The 19,476-nt window shown below is 37.4% G+C and overlaps 1 protein-coding gene across 2 annotated transcripts in view; it reads left to right on the plus strand.

The window, feature by feature from the left end:
* Positions 1-854: 854 nt before the first annotated feature.
* LOC127430650 (protein Jade-1-like) overlaps positions 855-19,476 on the plus strand; it is a 110,293-nt gene continuing 91,671 nt past the window's right edge. For both annotated transcript variants that reach the window (XR_007895465.1, XM_051680576.1), the window contains exon 1: positions 855-1,647. Coding sequence is in view for 1 of the 2 variants with exons in the window: in XM_051680576.1 (XP_051536536.1) it covers positions 1,561-1,647 (87 nt within the window). In the remaining variant the exon portion in view is untranslated. The remainder of the gene's footprint in view (positions 1,648-19,476) is intronic.

Raw genomic sequence — 19,476 nt, forward strand, 5'->3', positions numbered from 1 at the left:
CTTCCTGATCTCATGTGATATGAGTTTACAAAAACAGCAAAGTTTAATATGATTCAAGCTGTCCTAACCTGTGATGTTTAAATGATTGATCAAGTGATTGCTACATTATTCACATATTCCATATTCCAAAGATATTTTTAAGGTCTTTACTGTGAAACTTTGTGCTGTTTTGACTGTTATTATTAGTGATCTTCTATAATAATAATAATAATAATAATAATGTTTAATTTGTAGATCATAAAAGTCTGAATATAACAATAAAATATATTTTGTCATTATTGTGCAAACAGAGGTGGGAATAAATGGGAATGAAACAGGTGGAAGTATGATGACAGCCTTGTCTTATGATAATTAGGCTATAGCAAGTGTAAGCATTATTAAGTAATTTTTGTAAGCCAATAAAACTGTTGGTCAACTAGCCCATTCCTTTTCATTGGTCTATCAGTCTCACCATTATACCACAGGCCTTTTTAATGTAATTCACAATTTAGGTAAATAAAATTAATTCATATCTTAGTCCAAAAACTGTAGGGAATCAGTTACACATCAGTTAAAATCTTGATGTTGCAAAAAGTTAATGGACATGCTATATGTCAATTCCCCATTTAGATTAGTTATAACGCACATTGTACACCTGACGCACTTCACATGTCAAACAGTGATTGATGATGTGGTTGTCTTGTCAAAGTGTCGATGTACAGTTTATGAACAGTGTTCAGAGTGTCTGTTGTAGGAATCATTCGCTCGTATTTGAGAGTTGTTCGGGGGGGAAAAGTGAAGTTGCCATCTATTTGGTGTATCAAACAGTATTTCCTCTTTCGTGTTTGTTCTTGGCTCCCCCCATCGGACTCACTGTAAAACGGTCGATTATTTTTGTGAACCGCCCCGTTCCCTCATTTGAGGAAAGAAGCCGCTCACTTTTTTCTTCACGCTCGCTTCTTGATGGACATTTTAAAACTTGACAGGTATTGTAAAAGGCTTTCGCTGCTTGTTTTTTCCGCCGTGTGTGATGCTCGAGAGCAGAAATAGTCTTTTCACTCTTCGCTGGTAACGGAAATTTTTTGGTACGTCATTAATATGGCGCCAAAAGAGTTATAAGTGTTGCTTATGTAGAGAAAATCTAGCCAGTTAGCTCGAGATCTCCTTCACCTCTCCCTGTCCGGTGTACGTAGGGAGAAAATCACCTTTGGACAAACACAACATGTAAAACGCCTCACTTGACGGATATTGAACTGGATTTAGACACTCGTCACAATTCAAAATGGTTTTGGAAATTCAAACCGATGTGTCGTCACGACAGTCGATCAGTTAGAGCGCTTCACTTTGCAGGATCGTGAGGAAAATACGCAACAGTTTTTCGGATGACGAACCGATAACCGTTGTCACAAGTGTGGAAACAACAATTTTAGGAAGTCTGCAGAGAACTGCGTAGGAGGCCATCGGCTTGGCACTGTTGTGGATTACATCGGCCGTCAGGAAGTTTTAATCGGGCTGCGGAGGGGAAATCATTCACCGTGCAGTGCTGCTGTCACATGCATCCAGTGAGCTGAAGTGAGGTACATGTGCTTGGCCTCAAATGATCTCCTGATTTCGGTCCATCTGTGTGCACCGAGGACATCACGCCCTCTTGAGCAAACCGCAAACAAGGTAAAACGAAAATGTGGCATCTTTCTTGCATACATCGCAACACACTGTTTGAGATTGGCTGCTTGCGTTTCATGTAGGTCAGATGTGTGTTTTACACCCATGGTGCGTGTGGTGTGCATGTTGTCAAGTGCAGATTCATTTCGACGAGGTGCATCGCCTCATTTAGAGGGATAACATCTTCACGACTTGTGCCAGGAAGTCATACATTTATTGTTGCGGTTAATTCTACATTTGTATATTTGGCAGACAGTCTGATTTAGACGCATCCGACATGGTATTATTGTCAAACTCTTGTGTGCAACAACTGCTGTTCCATCAAACTGCTCATGATAAAGTTGCATGAAAGTGAAATACATTAACTTTAACACCGATCATTTGTTTAGGCTGAATTCGATGTGGATTTTCGAAATGCTTTTTGGTGACATGTTAAGATTTGAGCACTGAATGACTTCGCGTGCATCTCTGTACAGATTTATAAACAAGCACGAGCCCTGCGGGTCATCAGCCACGCCCCCTACAGTCTGCTGCCCACTGCACACGGCGGCGTGACGTCACACAGGAGGGGCGTGGCTGTTGTTTACATTCATTTGCTGCCTGTGACAGCGCAGAGTATCATCATGTACATTCACTAAATAAACGCCATTCAGTTAAAGCATATAAACTATACACTTTCCTGTACGTATCATGTATACATTTCAACGTAAATCTGTTGTTGGAAAAAGGTAATGTCCATAATATGTCAGCTACCCATGCTCAGTCTTCATTCCGGATGGCAGTGACTAAAACACGGGAAATAATTCAGATTGTAGAGAAATTGGAACGTTCTACTTAAACTTGTCATTGATTATGTTTGAAATAGTATTCTAACAAACTACTGTACATGGAATGTGCATTTTTTTTGTTTATACTGAACATATAATACACAGGAGATGGGGATGTGCACATTCACATGACACTTAACTGTTTTGTAATATTCGCGTAACCGCGAGGGTTCACAAATGGTTATTCCGTCATTTGTCGGGATTCGGGAAGAAAGAACGTTTATTACAATGGATATGCGTCAAACACTTCTCAAAATAGCAATGAATCCACATCTATGAGCCTAAACAGCACAATAGATCTTCAGATAATAAAATCTCTTACAATAAAGTCAAACAAAAATAATCAATCTGAACAAACTTCCTGTAACATAGGACTGGGAATTGACACAGACCCCCGATTCGATATTAATGATATGTAGTTGCTGATTCAATATACTGTATATTGTGATTTTTGAAATATTGCGATTCTGTAAGTATTGCGATTTTGTTACAATATATTAAGCTATGTTAACCCCTTTTTCTTAGAAATTAAATGTTTATTATAGAACAGTTTTGTCTAACATCTAACGTCTTATCGCAATCACCTATTTCTCAAGAAAATAACAAATTGCACTTTGCGCCACTTCATTACCAAACAGTACACCCACAGTTTGTGCGCAAACACTCCCACCCACGCCCACTTGCACTTTGTGCTGACACATAATTAGCGCTCTCACGAAAATTGGACAAAACATAGCGCACGGTCTTTGTGTGTAGCGCTGTGCCATAGTCTTTTTTAGAAAGTTAGGTCACTCTTTGGCCATTTTTAGAATGCTCCCTGGCAGCTATTTTCTATGTTAACAAGCGACATACAAGTGCAGCTCCTATCTACTTGAATGGGGAAAGACTGAAATCTCCAAGACGGTTGGTCAAGATCACAATCGAAGAACATATTTCAAATCAGCAGTGAAATCTGACAACTCTGGTATCAGAAATTGTGCTAATTTACCTCAGATTATACAAAATAATTTCCTAGTTTGTATTATTATTTTTTATTTTTTTTTGTGGATTTTTTCCCCTTTTTCACCCAATTTGGAATGCCCAATTCCCAATGTGCTCTAAGTCCTCGTGGTGGCGTAGTGACTCGCCTCAGTCCGGGTGGCAGAGGACGAATCTCAGTTGCCATCAACCTGCGCATCTTATCATGTTGCTTGTTGAGCGCGTTACCGCGGAGACATAGCACATGTGGAGGCTTCATGCTATTCTCCGCAGCATGCACGTACAACTCACCACGCGCCCCACCGAGAGCAAACCACATAGCGACCATGAGGAGGTTAACCCATGTGACTCTACCCTCTACCCTTTTTTGTACTTCAAGGTGCGGTGGGAAATCAAACTAACTCAACACCTTATTTCTATATGGCTAGTTATAATTTTCATGAGTAAACCACTTTACTGATTTGGGACTGTGCTTCTATAGTAAATATGTTTGTTTCCTTCTCCATAACAGATATTGTTTTTCTTTTATCAGACTCTTAATGATTTAGGAATCATTGTGATTCTAGGAATATCTAAAGCCAAACCAAAATTTGTTTGTTTCCTAATATCAAACATCATTAGAACAGGAAATATATTACAATATTACACATGTCTTTCTTCAAAATGCCTAAAGGTCCAGACTTTTGTTCTACATTGTAGCCAACTTGCCCTTGTGTTTACCATATAGTTAAAACCATGGATGGCTCCTCTGTTGTTACTTTTTTTTTTTAAATAAACTGTTTATTTGTAATGAAAAAATAAATAATAATAGCCTAAACACATTTAAAAACGTAACTTTAATACAACTACCACAGTTGCAATGAAAAAGTTTTGCTTTAAAATAGAAAATTATCATGTAGAATTCAAATGGGTCACATGAGGTTTGTAATGTGGCATGATATCAAGGGGAGCCAAGTTTAATCGTGCATGTGATCTGTTCTGCGCTGCGCTATCCTGTCACCGGAGCTTGTATATCGATGGAAGCCCAGTTGACGTGCATACCTGCGTGCTCCAATATACAGTAGTAGGATAGAGAAGAGCGAATCACTTATGCGAGAGATTCTCAGTGGAACGCGCGACACGCACGCAATACCAGTCTTCAATCACCTGCGCACATCTGCGTACCACATGAGAAGCATATTAAGTGCTTATTCATCTAGCTTTTGCAGCTTTATATCATACAATTTGCTTTTCAAAATTTTCAATGCAGGAAAAACCCTGTTTGGAGTCAATGTCAGATAGAATCTGCAAAATGACTCCTGAAAAATGCTCTCCACAATACCTCACAAATAAACCTGTGGATTGTTTAATAACAGGAATGTTACCCACAGAAGAGGATTTGAGGTGCATTAAAATTAAAGAGACGAAACCTCTTGGAGAAAAAAACAGTTTGTGTGGAACTATGCACACATATAGCTTCCTATATCTATCATTCAATTAGCATATTAAGCTAAAACGTGCTTTTTAAAAAACATTTATTAATTTTTTTTCATCAGGGCAACGATTTAAAAAATAATTTGTCTCAATAATCACGATTTGTAACAAACAGTTTTTTTTTTACAATTACTAACTTGGTATTCTTAACCAGCAGAAAATGTGTAATTTAAGTGCTAAACCTGATGTGTGCTCTGCCCATGCAGAAGGGCTGGGTGATATGGCCAAAAATATTAAAAACAATGTTTTTTTCACATCGTTCTATATCAATATTAATCACAATTACATTTCATACCATTGATGAGGGAGAAAATGCACTTCACATGTTTGTTAGACCTCAAGAATGAATGTAAATATAACTTGTTTGTTTACAAGTAAACTCCAGAAAGTAAGCTACCTTTAAAATATACTCTGTTTTGGAGGTGTGTGATCTCTTTTCGATGAAATGGAGTTGCTGTTGTGTTCAGTCGAAAGCTGTGTATTGCATTGTCAGTGCTGTCTTGTTCGGTACACAACGATATCATATTAGCCGGTTAGCTAGCTTCCATGACAGCAAGGCAAGGTAGCAGTCTGCCAGCTAATGCTTCCTAACAAAAGAGCTGCTGCCATATTCAAGCACACTCTCTTATAAAGGGCTGCACATTAGTGGCAGTGAGTAGCATCTGTTGGTAGTAGGCGGGGCTATGATTAGAGCGGTCATTAGGATTTCAACAGGTTCTTCAAGATTCTTTGTATTTGCATTTGTACATGTCCACTGTGTACCTGTTTTTGATCAATTTGTGATAGGGTCTCAGCACACCATTCATCATTATGTTTTGGTCCCAGTCAACTTGAATATTATTGTAATATTATTATTATTATTATTATTGTACAGTAGTAATCTATTTCTGTAATAAAATCTTAATCTGCACAGGGTAATTACTATGCGGTCTAGTTAAACCAAGGACTTCTAAACCATCTAGCTTTTATTTTTATTTTGGAGTTCACATTCACAACAGTTGTATAATGTGCTCCTTATTTTACGTCTTTTCCTTCTCTGTCCAGAAACACCCTGTGCAATGGGGTGTATTATTTGTATTTTTATATTAACCTGTAGCGGCAAATAGAGGTCAACCGATAGTGGATTTTACCGATAACTAAGTTGGGCAGTACCTGCCAATAACCGATTAATCAACCGATAGTTTTTAAAATTGATACTGAATGAAAAAATAACACCAAAAGTAAAATAGTGCTGAACTTTATTACAAAAATAAACAGTACTGACTGAACCATGAAAATATATTGTACTTTTTAAAATGAAATAAATATATAAATATTAATATATATTCAAATTTTAAAGTCAGCTCATTTTTAAATTTACATTGTTTCCTTAGTCCACAAGAGGGTGTATTAAATACATAAAACATTCAGCACCATTATATTATTGCATAGAACATTCTTATCCTGGCTGTTAAAAAAAAGCATTTAATTTTCAACTAATGTACATAAAATAAATCTTTTTTTATTTTAGTCAAAAGTAAAATGAGCGGGTAAACGCTTCAATAGACAGTTCACAGTGTGTTTTGCTTTGTTTTTGTTTATTCAGTGTCTCGTGCAGGAGCGAGTGTTTTTTTAGATGATGTGTCTAATTAAAAAGAACTTTAAAAGCATCTTGAGACACCTGCTTTTTGTTAAACTGTATTTGCTGTGCTGTGTCTAGCCTTTTTTAGTGCGAGAATGTGATCAATCTGAAGTCATCGTATTACAGTGAGGATAAAAAAACTGAATTGAAATCAGATGCATTTCTTATTTGTTTATACGTTTCTCTCGGCTGCATGAAGATACTAATTTGCTTTCTAATGTCACTAGCTTTAAATATGCAACTTAGCTGGCTAACGAATGCATAAACGTGAATTTAGCACCAGACACAACGGGGAAAAACTATCTGTGTGAATTTTTGCCTATAACAGATTTCTGGAACTATCAGTTATCGGTGCCAGTTAATTGGCAAAACTGATATATTGGTCAACCTCTAGCGGCCAAACATATTTGGAATTAAGCAAAGGTGAAATTAAAGTGAATCTGGAGCGCTTTAAAAATAACAACACTCTCCGTGCAATGCTGCACGTAAGCCAAAAACCCCCCAACTCGGAGCACATTTGTTGTGGTGCACTAAAAACACCTTATGAGCCATAATTGTGCTCTTGGAATGCGTTTTACATTAATATCATACAGACAGAACAGTGCTACGCTCAAATGTTGAAGCTAGCAGCGCATGCAGACTATTTATTATTACTAGGGCTATCGATCGATTAAAATTTTTTAATCAAAATAAATATAATGATATGGTGATTAATCGAGATTAGTAAAAATATTTGCTGAGAAAGCCCCTCAAATAACAATAATTCAGTATATAATGATCAAATAATTATAAATAGTTATATTTAAATAATTATATATATGATAAAAAAAAATCAGATAATTAAAATACATTTCATTATTGTGGCAGACGAGCATTGATAAGACAAAAAGTTACTTTAGAAGGCAATGTATTTATTTCCATATTATTGAACATCATTGGTCTACAGTCCACAACAATCAATTTTGTAACTGAATTTGTCGATCTGTCAGAGATATATTTATTATAAGAGCTTTTCTAAGGACATGTCAATGTATAGTACACATGTGTTAGAGCACTTTGGTTGCGTTGCGTCATAAACACAGATTTTTAGGTCGCTGTGTCAAGTTAAACGTAGTTTGAAACTTCTCGAGATCCCTGCATTTTGAATTGTACTATGTCCAGCTGTGTTTAAATGCAAGAACGCATTCTCATCTTATGTTGTCGCTGATGTCAAGCAAGCCAGAGTGTGGTTTGTTCTCGGCACAGCTGCGCATTGCACATACAGCTGGAGTTTCGCTTACTGCCCCCTGCTGAAAACAGGTGGTACTTTAAGCTTGAATTGCTCTGATGGTAGGAATGTTCCATATTACGGTCCGGGGACATGATTAATTGCGTTAATTTGTTTAACACGTTATTTTTTTATATAATTAATCGCACCAAATTAACATGTTAAATTGACAACCCTAATTATCACGTATCTAAATCGCAGCCCTTTGTGGTTTAATAATCACACATAGTCATATTGTGGTTTTGAATTTATTTTGATTAATTGTGCAGCCCTAGTCAAGCGTACAATCAAAAACGTGTTTGAAATCAGCAATAAAATCTGAGAACAGTGGTATCATAAATTGTGTTTCTTTGTCCAAATTATTCAAGTTGGTCCAGCTAATGCGCATGTGCGTTCTCAAGTTAAGTCACAGACAATGTCTCAGTCAAAAAGGGGATTAGCTCTTTTACCTTGGACTTACTTTTCTACACCTGGGATATTAGGCGGTCCAATTTCTCCCATCATTTTAACACAAGTCGTCCTTCTCAGCAAAATGTGATGACGTCATGTGACAACAATATTTGAAGTATTGCAGAATGCTTGCTTTTTCACTCACTATTTGTAAAAATGAGTAGCCGTGTACAGCACAGTATTCACTATTCAGTAAGTAGTACTCTAGTATTCCATTCAGACCATAGAAAAGCTTTCGACTTGAGTTGTTTGCCACTAGATCTGTTAGTTTTATAGTGCATCTCAAGTATGCTATGGTCATGTTATCCGGCATCTGGTGTGTGATTGGTGATGAAGGCAGTCACATGGGTCACAGTATCTGGGTTATTCATAAAGTACTGCGTGTGGAAGATCTTTGCTCTGATGTAACCCCCAACACACCCCATCCTAAAACACACATCAAACACACACAGAGTAGCACCCCAACACTCCTCAGCACAAAACTGCCTACTGCATCAAGGGCTCAATGCTAAGGATTTTTTCTACTTGCCCAGTTGGGCCATTGCTTCAGATTTTTACTGGCCCTGCCAAAATTTTCACTGGCCCCAACTAGGGATGTACAAGACTAGTCGACTAAACGGTTCTGATGCTGCTAGTCGACACTGGAATTACTAGTTGGTTAATATTTCCCCGCATTAAACTGATAATAATTTTTACACATTTACGTTTGCCTTTATATTTTTACAGAGGCTGCACTTAAATTACTGTCATATTAATGTTACATATTTTAAATGGAATTAATAATACAAATATTATTTAAAGAAAGAGGATATCTGGAGCAGATACAGAGTTTAATTTCACCTCAGGCTGCACGTGCTTCTTCCCTCTCTCACTCGCGGCGCACGCAGGAAAATGTCCTCTCGCTACTCAAGCAAACTCAGCAAAGTAGTAATGAAAACACTTCGGTGGTGTGGGAATCGGCTTTCCAAACGTTTGAAAGTCCCTAAGGATGTTTTCATTTGAGTGTTCTTTAAATCTGTGCATGCTTGTACGTTATTTTCCCGCTGAGCGGGCTTTTTCAAGTGCAGGATAATCGCCTCAGGTGAGTCAAGTCCTGTCTTTCACCGGACCATGTCGACGGGTTAATTGTACTCATCAAAAAATTATGCTTTCAAGTAGCCTAGAAAATAACTGTTTTAGACTAGGTATGCCATTATTTTCATCTGCTGATTAAGAAGGCTATTTTCAACGATGTGTCGACTGCTTAACGTGTTAAATCTTTTATTCTGTGTGCATGTCATGTTTAGAATACATTAGGTTTATTGCAGGCTACATCACAGGCCTAATGTTTTCTATCCTATAGCTACTTTTTTAAAATTTTTATTATTTTATTTTTTTTATAACATCGTAACTGTTATTGTTTGATGTTCTTTACCGAACAGCTGTCATATTAGATCAAGGGTTAATGTTCGACTGCACGTCGTGAAATACGCATGACTTTTCAGCACATTTTTTTCTCTCTCATAGATTTGGCTTACCTGTTAATTATTTTCGTCAATGTCCTGACTGTTTTAATATGTTAAGTAACTTTCACTTGGTGATTTCCGTTTAGAACAGGCTTTTAATTGTTGTTCCATTGATCCTGCACTATTCATTCAATCGTTTTCAATAAATATGTCTATTAAATATTCACTAATGTTGATTCAGTGAATGCGTGTCATGTTCTATATTTCATGTACAATGATTATAATTCAAGGCGAGCATGTTGCAGATAAATGCCCCTTTTCAGTGGAATTTAGCGTCGGATTTGGAATAGATTAAGTATTTTAAATGGGTCACATTAAATTATAATTTATTTTTTTTTGTTTTTGTTTTTTTGTTACTGTTTTCTGAAGGTTGGTTTCTCTTTAGACTAGCCGACTAGTCGGTTACAAAACTTCCTTTTAAACGACAGTCATATTAGTCGTAGCGCACATCCCTAGCCCCAACACAAAAATTACAAATAGCTGTTTTTACCGTCATGGCTTTAAAAAATATGTCCGAAGATAAATTTTTTAAATATCTTATGTTTTTAATACAATGTCCCCCAGGGGCCTGGGTAGCTTAGCGAGTAAAGACACTGACTACCACCCCTGGAGTCACGAGTTCGAATCCAGGGCGTGCTGAGTGACTCCAGCCAGGTCTCCTAAGCAACCAAATTGGCCTGGTTGCTAGGGAGGGAAGAGTCGCATGGGGTAACCTCCTTGTGGTTGCTATAATTTGGTTCGCTCTTGGTGGGGCGTGTGGTGAGTTGTGCGTGGATGCCGCGGAGAATAGCGTGAAGCCTCCACATGCGCTACATCTCTGCGGTAACGCACTCAACAAGCCACGTGATAAGATGCACGGATTGACGGTCTCAGACGCGGAGACAACTTAGATTCGTCCTCTGCCACCCAGATTGAGTCACTACGCCACCACGAGGATTTAGAGCGCACTGGGAATTGGGCATTCCAAATTGAGGAGAAAAAGGGAAGAAGAAAATACAAAATACAATGTCCCCCAAAATGTAATCTCATTTATAATTTGCAAGATATGATTTATGCCTTATGTAATCCCATATAAGCGCTTTACAGATATAAATTCATAAATACATCATATGAACCTCATACTGCCATTTACACATGAGTTTTTAAGCCAAGAGTTCTGTGGAGGAGATGATGGGTTTTCGGTCACCCATTTAGTCATGCTGTCATGCAAGTTTTGCCCATGTGTAGTGTTTTCACAAGAAGGATCAAAGATTTAGTCACTGAGTTAAAGATTTGATTATTGGCTGAGAGAACAGACTTGCTACCAAATCGGTTGTGATGTGTAATATACATTAGAGAGATATTAGACCTAATCTGTGAATTAACAATGTGTATATAACATGAAATCAGACAACCCAAACAAGATCAACACAGACTGATGTACAAAGCACAAAACAAAAATACCTGTACGGTCCAGAAATGAGAAATGTAACTGAGGATGATATGAAGTAGACCGTTTTGAATATTCATCTTCACCCTGCAACTGAACAGCTCTGATAATAATAGCCTAATAGCCATAGCGATCTTGCTTCTTTTCATATCAAACGCCATTATAATGTCGAATTAATGATTACATTTTGAAACTAACCTAATTAAATGTATACTTACATTTTGGATACTGAGCAGACACGTGTATACTGGGGTTTAACAAAGTTTATTACGTCTCATTCGGTGCTTCATCTCTAAAGGCAAATTAATGAGAGAAAATGTGCTTTTTGTTTTTTTACAGTGGGAATAAAACTAGCGCTCTGTCCCTTTACGAGAGCACATGCATGTTAAACAGTCTACACTGCACGGAGAGAGAAGATGATGAGACCTATGCATGGAGAGACATTCATTTTCAGTCCTATAGAAAGAAACTGTTTCCCGATTTCTTGTGTTACAATGTGTGGATTACTAATTTTCACCAACATGTAAAAACAAAAAATGTGGGGATTTCGCGCACTGTGAACACGGAATGTGAGGGGATACTTAAAATGTTGCACAAGACGTTAAATCCCACTACAAAATTCATTGTGTTTTTGTTTTTTTTCTTCTGCTATTTTCTACACATTGGTAATAACTGCTGCTAAAACACTTGGAAAAGAGCGAGGACAGTGCTAGGAGAGTGCGCTCAGCGTCTGCACGATCTTGTGCATGCACGCGACTGTGCCTTGGCGCGTCCAGTATGTTATGCATTGGCGCGTCTTTGCGAGATAAATATACTTGCGCTCGCTCTTCGGTTAGAAGACTTTGTTCGCTCCGTGTAATTTTTGTGCTCTCTCGCTTGTTGTTTGCTTGCACTAATGTTATAAATGCAGCACTGGCTCGATCGGGCAAGTGACAGTTCTAGCAACTGGCCCGAATCTTTCTCACACTGGCCCCGGGCCATCGGGCAGTCCTTATTTTCGAGCCCTGTGCATCAATGTAACACAAACCCACAAGAAGTGTTCAGTGTGTCATGCGGTGTGCTCTGCCGTGTGTGTTAGTGGACATCTGTGTGTGTGATGGAGCTGTATGTGGTCCTTATGTTGACGGACTGCTCCCGTCAGACTCCATCAGCTCAGGCTGTTTGACACTTTGAATGACGTGTGCATAGGCCTGTCGTGATTTATTAAATAATTATCTGATTATGGTTATTTGATCTAATCACGGTTATTTAAAGGTTCACAACACCCGCTGTTTCAGCACAGTTTAGTTTTCACCACATTTTGAAAAGATGCAGCCAAAGTGGGTGTGATCAGTAGTAGCGGAGTGAGGGGAGAAGGGGGAGTGAACACAACAACTGTCAGTCACTCAGTCACTTTATTTCACTAATGCAATTAACAGCATCAAAGATTCTCACAATTGCTCATAACAGAATGCACAAATAAAGTATACAGTGTTCTGTAAGCTCACAATACATTACACAGTATCACACTGGTCATTTTATATCTGTAATTAAATGTGCAAATAAATGCCTATTTTCAGTACTCTGTTTTTTACACTAATAACTTTTGAGACTTTTTCCAAGATGTTGATTCACAAATATAAGTGCTTAGATTGGTCCCGGTTCTATCAACTCTCTTACTGAGGCGTTTGAGAGTTTGAAGCACTGGTCACGTGGTTTAATGAATATTCATGAGACAGCGCGTTCTCATAGGATAAGGCCTTGCAGTCTCATTTATGTTTATGAGACACTGATGACGCAACGATGCACTGTAGTAGAGGGAAACATCACATCATGTGACGTTGACTCGATGTTGATATTAAACCCAGAAAATGAAAATGGCGCAAAACAATCACTAGATTAACCACATTCCTCTTAAAATTTAAATTAATGGATGCTTACTTTGTCTTCTATCATGTGTAACACATAAATACTGTATCTGGTAACATCTCAGAAAATGTAGTTTAGTGTTTCATGACCCTTTAAGATAACTGCGATTATTGTGCAATGAGTACTTCAAATTCCAATCCCAGTTAAATGCCCAAATAAGAGAATTTCAAGCGAGTGTATAAATGCCATTAACGGCTCATTTGTGTGTCATTCAGTTGAACTCCGAACGTCACTGAGTCGCACCGCTGATCTGAACCAGAGCAGCTCCTGTCCTGAAGAGCACGTGAAGTGCTCTGTGTGCGCTGTCAGAAGAGGCTCATGCCAAACTCTTGTGAAAATATAAACTAAAAAGTATAAACTATGATAGTGAACGCAAAGCGCTCCAGTTTCAATTTAAACAATCGTGCAATGGCAAGTGTTTCTGGTTATAGTGGGTTCATACACGCAGTGTTAATGACACATAGTGACACAGAGGAGGAGACACACACTTTAATTCTGCGGAGTGATAAAATGATGAAACAGAATCTCAAAGGTTTTGCTTCATAACAAATAAGGGCTTGTGGGTTTAATCAGAGCATTGAAATAACGTGAAAGTGAAGAAATTAGGACAGAAATATTTAGAATTGCTTAATTTAACATAATATTATATTATATAAATACAATAAAAAATATATTTTGTATGATATTTAATTTAGGGCTGTCAATCGATTAAAATTTTAATTGAATTAATAACATGGTATGCCGATTAATTAATCGAATTAATCACAATTGATCGCATATTAAATATTTGCTTAGGAAGCTCCTCAAATAACAATAATTCAATAAATAATGATTAAATACTTATAAATAGTTATATTTTAATCATTATAAATAAAATATACACTACCATTCAAAAGTTTAGGGTCACTTTTTTTTTTTTTCTCCACATTTTAGAATAATAGTAAAGTCATCACAACTATGGAATAATAGAAATGGAAATATGGGAATTATGTTGTGACTAAAAAAAATCCAAAATAAATCAAAACTATGTTATATTTTAGCATCTTCAGAGTGGCCACACTTTGCCTAGATTTAGCAGAAATGTACTCTATGCATTTTCTCAACCAACTTGAGGTATCACCCTGGGATGCTTTTTAAACAGTATTGAAGGAGTTCCCATCTATATGCTGGGCACTTAGTGGCTGCTTTTCCAAGTCATCCATTTCAAAAACTTCTTTTTTTTATTTTTTATAAAATTTTAGTTTTGTAATTAAATAAATTAATATCTTGGCACAATTATATTTTTGTCTACAAAACTGATTTCAAACATTTAAGCATACGCCTTCAATCAAAATGTTTTTAAGATCATGAGAAACATTTCAGGCAAGTGACCCCAAACTTTTGAACGGCAGTGTATATTATAAAAAATAATATTATAGATAATTAAAATGCATTACATCATTGTGGCACATGAGTAAAGCATTACAAAAGATGGTAACACTTTACAATAAGGTTCCATTTGTTAACATTAATTAATAACATTAGTCAACATGAACTAACAATGCACAATACTTTTGCAGCTTTTATTAATCTTAATGTTAATTTCAGCATATACTAATACATTTCTCAAATCAAAAGTTGTGTTTGTTAACATTTAGTAAATGCATTATGAACTAACATGAACTTACAATCAACAATTGTATTTTTATTAACTAATATTAACAAAGATTAATGGGGGGAGTCACGTAACACCATGCAAGGTTTTGGATGTGTGAACGGCGAGCTCTGCGCTCTTTGCTAGTTTTAATACTTTTTATGCCTTATTCGAATATGTGAGATTCGATACACCCTGGTCCATTTTACATTACATTTACATTTATTCATTTGGCAGACGCTTTTATCCAAAACGACTTACAAAAGAGGAAAACATAAGCGAATCATCTTAAGGAGACAGTGGTATGAAAAGTGCCGTATTACAAAGTTTCACTAGCATCAGAATAGTATTCAAAACAGAATAAAGTGCAACAGGAATTGTATTTATTTATTTATATATATTTTTTTAATGACTGGTTAAGTGCGCATGGAAAAGATGTGTTTTTAGTCGTTTTTTGAAGACAGATGATGGGTCCCAGTGATGCTGTGTATATAGAGAAGAGAAGTGACCCAAGCACTGATCCCTGAGGTACCCCAGTAAGTAGCTGATGTGGCTTGGATACCTCACCTCTCCAGGCTACCTTGAAGGACATACCTGAGAGATAGGAGTTAAACCAGTCAAGCACAGTTCCTGTGATGCCCAGCGAGGAGAGGGTAGAAAGTAAGATCTGATGGTTGACTGTGTCAAAGGCTGCAGAAAGGTCCAGCAGAATCAGGACGGATGACCTGGTTTCAGCTTTCGCCTGTCTCAGCGACTCAGTGACAGGCGTGGGTTAAGTGTGGGTTTCTTCAGCAGCGGGGTTACTCGTCTTTAACTGTTCTAGGAAGACAATATGTCAAAGAATTCAAAAGAACACTTACGTGCTGAAGCTGACACCCCCGAGCAGACCGCAAGCCCGGGAGCCAATTTGGCCGGAGAAGTGAAGGAAATTGTTGAACGTGTCGACAATGCTGACGAAGGTCGTTGCTGACTTGGAGGATCTTGCTGTAATGCGTCGATCGATCACTGCCATGGAGACGAAATTCACTGAGGTGGTTACAAGAGCGGGGGATGTCGAGAAACAGGTCGATTATCTGGAGTCATCAGAGAGGGAATTGGCTGCTAATCTGCTAGCGACCAATGTGGATTTGGAGCACATCTGGGAGAAGCTGGAGGACTTGGAGAATCGTAACCGGCGGAATAACGTCAGAATTGTTGGAATTCCTGAGATGAAGAAGGTTGGGATATGGTGCAATTCCTGGACAGGCTCTTTCCGAGTCTGCTCGACATAACAGGCCTTAAGCTGGAAATCGAGCGAGCTCACAGGGTCAGCTGTCCGCGCTCTCAGCCATCCTCTGAGGCAGACAGGCCCCGATCAGTTCTGGCCAAATTTCTGAGATCATCCGATAAAGATCTCGTGTTATGTGAGGTGAGGAGTAAAGGAAGGCTTTCTTGGAAAAACCACAGCATTTTCTTTTTCCCAGACTTTGCGAATTCGACAAGAGAGAAACGTGATGGATTCAAGGAATGCAAGAAACGCTTATATCAATGGAAGGTCACTTTTGTACTGATGTTCTTGGCTAAATTGAGTATAAATGCTAAGGATGGCTGTAAAATATTTACATGTCCCCAGCAAGCAATGTCCTTCATAAAGTCAATGGACTGAGTGAGTTATTTTGTGGTACTCTCATTGCAGCCAAGTGGACCGACTCTCTGAACATCCACTTGATCGTCCGAGGAAACTGAGCACCTTTTAGTTTCTTTTTTTTTGTGCTGGTTCCGCTAGGGACTGAAGCTTGTTTTGTGGAGGAACGTACCTTCAGGACAGTTATGTGGATGAATCTGCATGTTCTTTGTGTTTATTCTGCCTATTGGCTAGAGCTTGTTTTATAGATTATCTTCTGTTGTGTATTCTGTCTTACAAAATTTGTATAGAAACACCAGACTTGAGCAATCTGACAGCAAAGTTGTCTCTTGTAGGCGTACATGGACTGTTTTGAGTTTAGAGGGATGGACGCCGGTTGGCGCTTTCGTGCACGAGGTTAATGCGCACGTTTGATGGGGGGAAGTTTGATTGTTGCACTAATGTTGGAATGTGGTCTTTATAATTTTATTTTTGACAATCTATTTTTTCTAATATGTCAATGTCAAATGTTAGTATGAGTGTATTGTCTCCTCGTGGAATGTGAATGGGTTGGGGCACCCTATAAAAAGAAGGAAAGTTATTTATTTTCTTAAACGTAAGAAATATGATATAGTGTTTCTTCAAGAAAGGAACAGGAAGCTGAAAAATTTGGAAAGATATGGGGTGGACATGTTTTCTTTAGTGCTGTCTCAAGTAAGAGCAGGGGAGTCATTACACTGATAAGTAAGCATCTACAATTCAAATGTCTCAAACAGATTAAAGATAAATTAGGAAGAGTCATTATTGTTTTAGCAGAAATTCAGGGGCAGTGTTTGATTTTGGCTACTATTTACGCACCTAACGCTGATGATCTTGGCTTTTTTATAGATCTTGAAGGGATGTTGCAAGCCGTTGGCACCCCTCATATATAATATTGGGAGGAGACTTTAATCTGTTGATGGACTCAGTCCTTGATCATAGTGAAGCAAAATTGTGTAAGCCCCCTAGAGCAACATTGACGCTTCACAGGATGTGTAAAAAATCATGGTCTTACAGATATTTAAAGACTTTTGAACCTAGAGACTATGCATTCTTTTCATCAGTCCATAAGATTTATTTTAGAATAGATTTTTTATATCTAAGTCCATCATTTCATCTGTTGTTGATTGCTCAATTGGAAACATCTTAGTCTCAGATCACACCCTGGTGTGTTTAGAGATGTTGCCACATATGGAGAAAAAGAAATCATATAGTTGGTGCCTTAATATATCCCTTTTGAAAAATCCTGAATTCCAACAAATGTTAAAGGCTGAAATCAATGTTTATATGGAGACCAACTGGTCCTCAGTATCCTCTGTGGGTGTGGCTTGGGAGGCAGTTAAGGCTGTTCTTAGGGGTCAGATCATATAGTATGCCTCATTCATCAAAAAATCCAAAGCATGAGAACTCGTGGAGTTGGAATGGAATTATAAAAGTGCAGAGGCAGAGCTGAAGCGCCGAATGTCGTCTGATGGCCTCAGAGAATTGACCTGATTGAAATACAGATATAATACTATTTTGTCTCAGAAAGTGGAGTTTTTGCTATTCAGGGCAAGACAGTCATACTTTGAGTTGGGGGACAAAGCAGTGAAGCTTTTGGCTAGATATATAAAACAGAGAGAGTCTTTTTCTACCTTTCGCTTAGTGAAATCTGCTGGTGGTGAAATATTTACCTCGGCCATTGATATTAATAATGCTTTTAAAGAGTTCTATCTTAATCTCTATAGTTCCACATCTTCGTCTACTGATGAAGATATTAGAAACTTTGTGGAACTATTAAAACTGACGACTGAGCAAAAAAATCTTGATTCTGAGATAAGCTTGGAGGAGCTTGGCGAGGTAATTAAGGCCTTGCCAACAGGCAAGGCTCCGGGCCAGACGGCTTTGCCGCTGAATATTTTAGATCTTATGCTACAGAACTGGCTCAACTTCCAACAAAAGTGTATACGGAATCTTTTTTTTAAATTCTTTTTTTATTAACAATTTTTTATTGATTCATATATTAAACACAGAAAAGCAAAACATCAATATTTAACCCCCACTATTCCCCCTCCCAATACCCAACCCCACCCTGGCCTTCAACAATATCCCAGTGGTCATACATGATTATAGACACTTACATTTATATGTATATATATATATATACATATACATACACATATACACACACACTACCGGTCAAAAGTTTTGAAACATGATTGAGTTTTGATTGAGAGTTTTGATTTCTCATGATCTTAAAAATCTTTTGATCTGAAGGCTCATGCTTAAATGTTTGAAATTTAGTTTTGTAGACAAAAATATAATTGTGTCACCATATTAATTTATTTCATTATAAATCTAAAATTTAATAAAAACATTTTTTTTTAAATTGATGACTTGGACCAAATAATAAAGAAACGTAGCCAATAAGTGCCCAACATAGATGGGAACTCCTTCAAAAGCATCCCAGGGTGATACCTCAAGAAGTTGGTTGAGAAAATGTCAAGAGTACATTTCTGGACATTCTAGGCAAAGGATGACTACTTTGAAGATGCTAAAATATAACACAGTTTTTATTTATTTTGGATTTTGTTTAGTCACAACATAATTCCCATAGTTCTGTTTATGTTATTCCTTAGTTTTAATGACTTTACTATTATTCTAAAATGTGAAAAAAAAAAAATTATAATAAAGAATAAGTGTTTCAAAACTTTACACACTGTGTAATGTTGTGTGTGTGTATATGTGTGTGTATATATGTATATGTATGTGTGTATATATATGTGTGTATATATGTGTATATGTGTGTGTATATATATATATATATATATATATATATATATATATATATATATATATATATATATATATATATATATATAAAAATAATCATACATATTAACAACTACACCTCTCTCTCCACTGCCTCTCCCCGAGAGCCCTCCAAAAACGTGAGATATCTGCCCCATTTCCCCACAAATGAGTCCATTTTCCGCAGTCTTCTAGATGACCCTTCTTCAAAAGCCACCACCCTCCCCATCTCCGAGCACCACTCCTGAAATGGGGTCACTCCAGCCGACTTCCATCCCCTTAAAACTATCTGTCTGGCGATCATGACACTGG

The sequence above is a fragment of the Myxocyprinus asiaticus genome, chromosome 40 (genome assembly GCF_019703515.2).
Source record: "Myxocyprinus asiaticus isolate MX2 ecotype Aquarium Trade chromosome 40, UBuf_Myxa_2, whole genome shotgun sequence".
NCBI classification, from domain to species: Eukaryota; Metazoa; Chordata; class Actinopteri; order Cypriniformes; family Catostomidae; genus Myxocyprinus; species Myxocyprinus asiaticus.